This window comes from Gymnoscopelus microlampas (assembly GCF_963454915.1).
Source record: "Gymnoscopelus microlampas genome assembly, chromosome: 9".
Lineage (NCBI taxonomy): Eukaryota > Metazoa > Chordata > Actinopteri > Myctophiformes > Myctophidae > Gymnoscopelus > Gymnoscopelus microlampas.
In genome coordinates, this window is record NC_139946.1 from 27998042 (window position 1) to 28009196 (window position 11155).

General features: G+C 40.2%; 1 protein-coding gene across 1 annotated transcript in view; it reads right to left on the reverse strand.

The window, feature by feature from the left end:
- Positions 1–10723, reverse strand: part of rab6ba (RAB6B, member RAS oncogene family a) — an 86305-nt gene extending 75582 nt beyond the window's left edge. Inside the window, exon 1 of the mRNA XM_084067090.1 lies at positions 10597–10723. Coding sequence (XP_083923216.1) covers positions 10597–10666 — 70 coding nt within the window. The 5' untranslated portion in view covers positions 10667–10723. The remainder of the gene's footprint in view (positions 1–10596) is intronic.
- Positions 10724–11155: the final 432 nt, after the last annotated feature.

Consider the following 11155-nt stretch of genomic DNA (forward strand, 5'->3'; position numbering starts at 1 on the left):
CGTGAAGGAAAATAAAAGCCTGGAGATCGAGGCTAGTTGGGAGCTAACATCTACCTGTGTGTTCCCCCTGGAAACTTTGAAATAATCCCAGAGACTAGGTTATTACACAGAAGAGGAAGGGTTTCCTTCTGGGTAATTGTTCAAAGGACATGGCAGTTTTGGTGGCTGTAATGGGAAGATTTTGTCAACCCCATTAAACAATTGTCTCCCTGTTTTTTTGTCTTGAATGTCGGACTTGTATTTTTGTGTTTCATTTTCCGCATAATAACTCTCCAGTATTCGACATACTTCCATATAGGCTACACACTCTAATATTTTATGACAGGCTCTATGAACACATTCAGGGAGAAATTGAAAACGATAAAATCCAAAGGCAACCCACTGTGTCACAGTATTCTGCAGTGAGTTAACAGAAATGCTTATCCACTCACTGGGTATTTACATCTAACATAAAAATGCCAATATGTCAATATTCCTCTGCAACCTAAGGCAGTGTTGTCTCACAACAGAGCAAGTGCAAGGCAAGCTTCCAACATATTCATGCAATCCTTTACTGACGATTATGAGCAGTTTTCTGGCATGATGTTTTCTGATAGGCTATACTTTATGAATGATGATATTTATAGGCTGGCGAATTCTTGACAGAGAGAGCTCTTTGTCTATAAATATGTTTTTTTTCCTTCAAGATTTGTTCTAACTCAAGTGGATGGTGGAGTCTATACCGCAACTATAACGACAACAACAGTGGCAAAATATATAATATAAATATATATAACACATCACTCACGTTTAGCATGTTAACAGAACTATGAGAATTATGGTTGTTAATCAGTGTGGATGCTCCTCGCATCTTTATCATTATCATTATAGTGGTTATCTTCATAGATCATTCTTGGTGTGGACGACTCTTTTAGGCTAGGTTCCATTGTTATTAGTTACCCAGGCCCAGGGACACACATTAGCTGTCACCGTGTCGTAAACAGTGTACTGATGGAGAGTAAAATAGATCTTGTGGTGGCCTAAGGATCATCCTACTATCGTGCTACAATGTCTGGTCCATGGACCACCAGGGGGTCTGTAACTCTGAGAGTTACAATACAGAAACTACAAACGGAAACACATTTTGGTTCTCGCCCTGATGAAGATCTTAACTGGTCGAAACATGTTTTATATAAGAAGCTTTGTTTTAACTTTAAATCCTCTCCTCGACATTTTGAGTGCTGGCATCTCCCCCTCTTTTTTAATTTTGGTTCCATTTGTACACTCTCAGAGTAAAATTAATACTAAGAATTTTACAGTGCAGACTGGGTCCCCCCCAAAAAAGGCTCAATTTGACTCTCAGAGATACAGACCTGTAAGGGTTCATTTGCACCCGTGGTGGGACCCCAGACCAGACGTTGAGAAAAGTGTTATAGTGCACAGCAGTTTGGTATTTGCAGGAACCTAGAAGCACCATCACCACAGGCAATGACGCATAATTAGAAAATATCTAAAAACAACCTATTTTAATTTTTTTGCACAATATCGATAAAAACAACAACACAGATTACTCTCACTAGCTGCTTAATGAAATGGGTGTCGATATCAATTCACACAGTCGAAAATACACTGCAGAGCCGAGGTGTAGTACAATGACTTTACAAAACCACTATTCTGAGGTTCAGAAGGCTGGAACGGATCGAAGAAAAAAGAAGAAGAAATCTTGTCATTTAAATGCAAAGAAGAAAAGCAAAAGTGGCACAAAGGAGGCTGTTTATAACGCAAATGGGTAGTATTCAGATGGAGGATTGCTTTAAAAAAAAGAAAAATACTTGGTGGAGTGGAGAGATGTCTATAGGGATATGATAATGTCTGAGAGATTCACAGCAAAAAAGGGGAAGTAACAAGCTCACAACTCTCAACAACCTTGTAGATTGGCTATTTTCGGTGTGTGACACTGCCATATGACGGAGTATACATCAGGCTTAAAACAAACATAAAATCCTGGCCTCTGATGTTTGCACTGTCTACACATGTCGTACATAGATAACAGCCGTTTAAAGGACAACAGACTCCCAAACATGTTGGACTATTTCCAAACCCTATATTTGTGAACCTGAATACCTTCCTCAAAAGCAGTAACTGAAATCAGTTATGATGATGACACCAGCATACACTTTGTTTCTAGAGCTTCTGAATTATGGAGAGCTTATTTAGTTGCCTTAAAACCTCCCTAACCACAACATATAACAACATCTCAAAGAAAAAGAGAAAAAAAAGAAGGACAGAAACTGGTGGGAACTGTCACACTTTCCAGAGAGTTGGATCTCAGGGGACAAGAAGGCATTGATAACAAAGCTTTGAGATTACTTGATTCTCCAAGATTATTGTTTTATGGAGGATACTCCTTCAGGGTAGATGGCTTCAAGAATGTCATATAGGTTGCAGCATGTGATGTGAGAGGTGATCGCACCACACAACTTCCTTGGATCATAACATTATTTGGACCCCAGCAAGCCATACTGTAAATACATCACATATCAATCAACTCAAAACGGTGACTAGACACAATATAGCTCTCCATGGTTCTCACATATCAAAACAAATATAAACTGGATAATCTAGGAACAATGATTGCAAACAAACCCAACCAACTCTGGTCCCTCCTGATTAATAATATACTGTTAACTTAGCAATGTTCCATCCTATCATTGCAATGCCTTAATTCTTCTAAAGATGGGGTTGGATGTGTAATCGAATTGACAACAAACTTGAATCACATCAACTTTAACATGTACTTATAGTAAGTCTGATATAAATACATCATACAACCTTTAAACTAATTTACCTTACATAAAACAACTCTTGTCCATAAACATTGATCAACAATTTAAAAGAACTCAAGCTGTACTCTGTATGTTAATAAGTACAAACTAAGGAGTGCATGCCATGTGATAACTTGGGTAATACTCACCTAACCTACTGAATCAAAACAGAGATGTACAGTATGTGGTTTATTATAGGGAGAAATATGTCAATCGTTCCCTGTCCAACCGAGACAAAAAAACAAGAGTTTCATTTGCTCAGAAAGCTGTTGCCTGGAGACACAGTGATTGATGTATTAGATTAGGAACCAGACCCAACTCTGTAGCGTATTGGTCCAGTGATTCAGCAATATTCTGAAGCCAGTAATACTTTGTGTTATAGCACTCTGTGCGCTGAGAAAGGGAGGCTGGCAGTTGGATTCAGTGAACAAAATCTGATAGCAGAGCAGACAGACATGCTGATGCTCCAAACCAAATGCATTCCCATCTGTTTGTCTGTGGAGAAATGAAGCATGCAACAGGGGGATTACCTCCAAACAATTGGCTTTTAGAAATCACAGGGCAAGTACCAAGCAGTGCTGCTCCCTTAAAAAATTGCCAATGGCAGTGGCACAAATATTTCTGGACCAACAAATAAGAAAAAGCGTAGTGGACCATACGGTTTGAGGGCGGTAGTATTTGTCATGTTCTAACAAAGACCCTGTTGATTCTTTAAAACAGCTAATTTGCCAGTTTAGCTTCAGCTTCGGCCAGTGAAGCTGTAACCAGACTTGTCTGTCCAGGCAGTGCAGAGGATATCCAGATAGCTGCCAGAAGCACAGACATCCTGACAGCTCATTCAACATTCTGACTGCATGAAAGGTTGCCCATTTAATCTGGAAGACATTCTCTGATGTTAGGTGATTCTTCTGCATCCACAGAATACCACGCCAGGTTTCCCTTTAGACAAAAGCTTAGAATAGTGAAAATGTGCCATTGTTTCACAATTCACTCCATACACCATTTGACTTGGCTTTTACAAGTTAAAAACTATTGCAAACAAGACTAGCTAGCTATTAATGTAGGAGTAAACATACAAGCTGTAAGTGAACACTGCAAGAAACAGAATTTCATGTACAGTATGATCATTTAGCCACGCAAGGTCTTCTTTGTTTGGATTTAGCTGCCAAAATGCATTCTTCTTCTTGAACCCCAGCATGCCTGTATTCTGGGGGGAACATTCTTGGCAAAGAGATTTGGAGTAGACAGAAGAAAGCTGTCCAAGTACAATTGTTAAGGGCCATTGACACTGAGCACTATAACTATAACTATATCGTTCACCATTGTCATTTGGATTTAGTTGGTGTGAACTCTGCCATCCACTTGACTTTTTTAAAACTACATTTTTATTGTTATAGTTATTGTTATAGTGCTTAGTGTGAATGGCCCTTAACTCAGGTCTATTTTACTAAGAATAGAGGGTTTAAGTGGTTAATAAACGTATACAGTATTTGTACAACTTGAAGCGCTATGGCATTTTGTGTTCTGTATGGTCAGTTATGTAGTTCTTATCTGCAGTTTTAAGAAAATAAATGTGTTAATTCTTCAGTTTAAAAAAAAAAGGAAAAACGTTGAAATGGAAATTGCAACAAATACATTAAGGGAATAACACACTTTATAGGTTACTTTCTAGGCAAGTAACCAATCAGGACAGTGATCAACCCACTCCAACCATTACCACTGGCACATGTACAGTAGCCTATTTCAAACAGCTTCCCTGCCCCCGACACACTTGAGTCCATTCATGAACATTAATAAATGATAGCAACAGACCTGGCGGGATTCATGCCTGCCTGAGCACCAGCTGCAATTATGCCAGACATGTCAGGGAGAGACACTTACATCACATCAGAGAGGGGGAGAGAGAGACAGAGACAGGGGGATTGAGAGAGAGAGAGGAAGAGAGAGAGAGAGGGCGGACTAGGACTAGCAGATCTACAAGCTCACTTGTACGCCAATAAAATACAGTAGAGATTAAGTGGTTACTCAGACTAATTGATATACAATAGTTGAATCGGAAATAATCTCCATTCAAATATTTTCGCGTTGATAAAGAATATAAATGAGAAAATGTGCTTCTCAATTATTTGATTAATAAAAATTTAATCAATGTAATAATCAAGAATAAAATAATTGATAGTTGCCTAGAGAGAGCAGAGAGGACCCAACCAAACCATGAGGCTGGTACTGCAGTAGGCTACCACTGAGTGGATGCATGGGAGGCTGAGAAAACCTAGTCCCCTGGTGCTGCTGGGCTGTGCTCTGTGTGATAACAGGCTCTGTCCTGTAACCTTATCTCCCTCAGACTGTCTAGGACCGCTCAGTCAGTCACATAACCTTTATTTCATTTCAGGGTCTCCATCAGGATCAGCGCTTTTGACCAACCCAGACGATTCGCAACGGTGAAGTCAGTGGTTATTATGGAAATTGCCAATATCGCAATCCCGTCTGACCTGCATAGACCGTGAGAGGCAGAAATATAGGGCTGGGCAATAAATCAACATTATGTCGATATCTTGGTATGATTGTAGATATCGTCTGGGATTTGGGATATCGTAATATTGTGGCAAAAGTGTTTTTTCCTGGTTTTAATCACTTAAGCCTTTACACTATACTTTATATATCAAAAATGGTAAAACATTTTAAAAAGGAAATTGATATTGCTATGGTCACAATATAATATGGTCACAATATTAATATTATTTGGTCAAAAACATTGTGATATTTGATTTTGTCCATAACGCCCAGACCAAGCTTGGTTCTAAATTGTCTAAGATTTTCTTCCCAACATTTATGTCTACTTGATTGGGAGGACATGTTGAAAGTAACAATCTAAGAAAAGTGGAGCCTCTATTTGGACCCGTTTTGGGGTTAGGCTCTTTTCCACTGCACCAGAATGGTTCTGAGCATGCTTAATAACTTCTCCAATTGCCTTTCCACTTGGCTCTGTTTGATTGTGTAGTTCATGGCTCACACCTTGCCCAGGTTGAATAACCGTGCCCAGTGAAACTGATCCGGTGGCTTAATGATGTAGGTATTCAATTATTGGTTTTAGGCCCTGCGGTGGGAAAGCGCTCCGAAAGTCAACACAAAATGCATGACTAAATATTTACTGCAAGACAGTTGAGACTGAGAGACAACAATACATTTCCAAATCCACAACTATTCATGGAAGACGTCGTTGAAACCTGAAAATAGGACATACAGTCATGCGGTTGCTCAATCGTGATTCATTTCACACCTACAACTGCTAGTTTAAAACTTTGCCGAGTGTGCGCCAACTCCACGCCTACAGTACTTCAAAAGCACAGCGTGCTTCTGCTTCGCATTTTGCTGGCTCCACCTCCTGCCACGGTGGAACTGGGAAAGCAGCGGTCGCTCCCCTCCATCAGAAAAGGCATTGAACCGCTCACCGCTTTCTCAGAACGCAGAAGCGAAATACCGCTGCTGGTGTGAATTTGGTGTTAATTTCATGCAGAAAACCACTGCAGCAAAAGGGTATGTCACTGTATGTATGTATCAAAAGAAATCGGGGGTGGAAGTACATACATACCCTGACATAAAGTAGCTGACAAGGCACTAACACAGTGCTGCTGATGCTAATCATCAGATTCCATTTGCCATTCCTACATAGTCTTTAAACAAACATTGACAAATGAGTTCAAAGTGCTAATCGAGATTAAAAGGAAATATGCTCCTCAGGCAACGTAATTCATTAAGTCAGTACCCTATTTTATTTGTGTTTTAAGAAAATGTACTCATCAATAATTCAAGATCTTCTGTCAGTTGCAATCAGTTTCTGACTTTACAGTATAAAACATACTCTGATGAAGGCTCATAGCCGAAACACGTTAGTTTATTGGTGTGTGCCAATAAAACAAATCATCATGGAATTGTGAGTACTTTGTCCTCCAAATTTTGGATGTGCTACCTTTTGGGGATTTTTTCAATTCCTACTTTTTGTATACTGTATAATGGATTTGGGGTCTGGCCATCTCCACACTATAAGCATGGAGATGGCTATTTTCACATCTCAAGGCCAAGTGCTTCCTAGATTTACATAACTAGTGCAGTAGTGTGGTCAGAGTACTTGGAGGCCAGTCTATGATGTCAGTCATATATGACGCTACGGAGAATCTGTAACTGTGCCTCGCAAAAGTTGCGACAGGAAACTGTCATCTGTTTGTCGTTTCCGTTCACGAAAACATATTTGAAAGAAAACAGAAAGAGACTTTCTTTCATTAACTTGCAATGGGCCTGGTCTTCAAGATACTCAAGACTACAGAGACACCCACGTACCTGTCAAACTACTTAAATAACGTAAAAGACACACACAAGCACAACACCAGAGGGAGCTCCACTGATCTCGGTCAACCCAGATTCTGCACTAACACGGGGCCAAATTTGTTCTACTGCTATGCCACCAAAATATGGAATGCCCTACCAACAGAAATCAAAAAGTGTGACTCCTTACCCTCCTTCAAAACCGCCATAAAAGAGCACCTGTCTGCAATTTGTAACTGGTCCTCGTAAATCTAAGCTTAACACCTGATAATGACCGTTTACTGTACCGTTTTATTGCTACTAGTGTTGATGTCTTGTATATTATTGTATGTCTTTAAATGTCTCGATGAATTGAATACACAGGACCACAATGGAAACATGTCCATAGGGCCTTTTGTGTTATCCTTTTAGCACCATTGTATAATCGTACTATTGTACTATTTGCAAACTGTTAATAAAGTATTCAATCAATATTCAACCAATCATTAATCCTCATCCTTCCATCAAACAAAGGGGTGTAGATTTAGCCTGGCTACTGGATCAGTACGCCTGAGCTACCTGACTCTGAAACTATATTATCTGTCGCTCTCTTGGGTTGTTTATGTCTCGATTATCAAATTACTCACATCCTGCTTTGGGATCACACGTGTGCTTTAGCCAACGTTTGCAAAAACCTGATTTGAAGCATGAATCGATGGGACTTGCCACACACACACACACACACACACACACACACACACACACACACACACACACACACACACACACACACACACACACACACACACACACACACACACACACACACACACACACACACACACACACACACACAGATCAAGTTATTCATCCCTGTGGGACATTTTGTTAGTGATGTTCTATTCTGAAACCTATAAAGCTTTTCCTTTAGATGAGCTAATAGTAGTAGATGATGTCACTGTTTTCTTAATTTGACCAATAGTTGTGGCCCTTTACCCCTAATTTATGCCCTGACTGAGATCTTGTATGCATTTCCTATTCACATTATTGTTACGCACTTAATCCAATAATAGTGTCATTGGGTAATGCAATTCAACAGGCTATAATGCTGAGTATGGAAGATGAAACCAACAGTACACCTTCAGCATTCTGTATAGATCCATGTTCCTTAAGCAGTGAGTTAGTACGCAAAAGTAGGTCACTAGATGTCCAGACAGGGTCATAGACAAAGAAGAACTGTAATACTGTAGATGGATATTGTGTTCATTAAAAGGTACTTAAAAAGGTATGGTAAGTGATATTTTTTGCTTAAAACAAACATATTTTTGTTAAAGAGTTAAAGCTTTACATTCTGATAGTAAGTAATCATTGCTAGATTGTTTGTTCAGTAACGGGTGGTCTCCCTGTCTCTCCAGCTCTTTATTAAACAGAAAATACCTTTTCAGGTGGGTTGCCAATTTCATCCAATCACGGGAGAGTACCCATTTATCAGCTTCAAATGTATAGTGTTCCAGTTTCAATTTTGTCTGCTCATTTCTTTGTACCGCTTCCAATTGTACTCGTTTATCCTGTACTGTATCCTGTATGAGTTCTCTCTCCTGACTGGATAAAATTGGTATCACGACCTGAAAATAAATGTTCTGTTTCCTAAAGAGCTGGACAAACACTCTATAGCAATGATTGCTATCAGAGCTTTTTAACACAAATTTTATCACTGAAAAAATTCATGGCAAACATGATGTTCAGATACCAATATGAAACCAGTTAAGAAGCACTGGTGCTCACACCAGACACCCCAAAGGGAAAGGTGCCCAAGGTTTACGGGTTTCAGACTCGTCTTGATGCGTCATAACGAGTAACTCAAAGCATACTGTATCTGTGACTGGAACTGTTTCATGACACACAGTGGGTTCTCCAATCACTGTGATATTAGGCTACTACTGCTACAGCTCCACCCCAAGACTGGGAGGTCGGGGGGTTCAATCCCCGGACGAGTTATACAGGACTATAATAATGGCAACCAATGGCACCCTGCTTGGCACTCAGCATCAAGCGTTGGATTTTGGGGGGTAAGTCCCTGCGACATACTAGCGTCATCATGTCCAGGGGGTGTACTTGTACATCAAGCTGCATGTGTACACGCATCGTATACACATATATAACGCCTCCTAACACTGCATACATGTGAACGGTCTGTCCACGGCAGGACTAATGCTCTTGAAAAAGACCATGTTGACATGTCCCCAATAAGCCCCCCCCCCCAAAAAAAAAAGAAAAGAAAAAGAAAATCTCTATACTGTCCCACCCAACATATAGACCCAGAAATAATGAAAACATGTTGTGCAGAATAAAAGGAACCTTTCTACTGTAAAAGGGAAGGGTGTGGACGGATAATCTTGGGATGGACGGAGATCGAGGCAGAGATGATGAATCATAGATGAGTTGCATCCATATGTCACATAAACAGTCATAGTCTATCTGATTTTATGATTTTAACAAGGTATACATCCATAGGCTGACACGTTATTTCATAGACAGTACAGGCAAATAAAGAAATAACTTAGTCATCCTCCTGAGCAGGCACAATGAATGAAACAATACCGGGGCCAGAGAGACTGCTGCTGCAGCTACACAAGTTATCACATCACACACTGACACAGCCTGGGTGTGTCTCAACACACACACACACACACACACACACACACACACACACACACACACACACACACACACACACACACACACACACACACACACACACACACAGAGGAACAACTTATTTACACCACACTATGTTATTAATCACATCTTCTCCTGGGCTAATTGAAATATAGAATCATCGTGTTTTGCATTGCATGACAATGCCGAGAAGGTAAATGTTTTTTTTGCAACTGGAATGCGGATTAAATGCTCTTAGTTATAACTAGCCTGCATGTGGATCACAAGCGGAATAATGAGCTCTGGGTGGAATCATTAAAACTAGTTTAATCTTAGTCTTAGAACCAGGTGGAGACAATAAGCGCCGTTTTAATTTCCACTGGAAAACTTAAAACTGTATCTAACTGTGTCTATTGTGGGGAGCTTTATATCTTATGTTCAATAATGTTATTAAGAAATAATACCCCCCCCCCCCCCCATCCTGTGACACAATAAATAAAATAAAAACTTCTTGTAACAACATCTCTTTCGTCTTGTCAAAGACAAAGAAGCCATATAGTATAGATAGAGAGTAAGTTGCAGATGGAGACGACAGATGACACATGAAGATGCTGTGATGATGCAGCAGGTGCACCGGGGTTCACATCACAATCAAAAGCCTAGAAATGTGTGCTCCGTCTCGCGATGGTGTCGCGCGCCACCTTATTAGCAGATCTACACGCTCACAAGCTCACGCCCTGTGAGCTTGTAGCCAGTTGTAGGTCTGCTATTCTCGGCGCGACGAAGTAAGTATTACTCGGGGTGTGTTAACTTCTCCAGAGGATTGACTTACCACTCTGCTCCCCCAGAAAGACCAGTTTGAATTTTCTCAACGGGTTCCCAAAGTCACTTCCCACTGACATGTTGGGGGACGATGTCTGAAGGGTCTGACGACAAAGTGTGAAGATGAAAAACGTTGAGCTTCCACCAGCTTATTGTATTTTGTGGCTGTTGTAAAAACCCGTCGCCGTGATGATGGTTATGAACTGAACTAAACGCTGGCTGCCTCAGTGCCTGGCTGCTTCTGCTGTTAGTTAGAGGACAGTGTTGCCAGATTTTGTGAGAGAAACAAGCACAAAAGAAGCGAGCCCTTCGCCCTTTAAACGTAGTGTATATTATAAATATATCTACAAGCTCACATGAACTTGTAGATCTGCTATTTTTAAAAAAAATCTTGAAAAAAAAGTGCATCATTTTAAACATGATTCTAACAAGACAATCCACAAATCTGGTATGGGTGTCCCTGGAACAAAATATTTCCAGATGGGGGGTCTGCAGACAGTATTAATTTGGGGGTCCTTGACATGAATTCTTTTTGAGAACCACTGGTTTGAACCATTACATAAAAACAA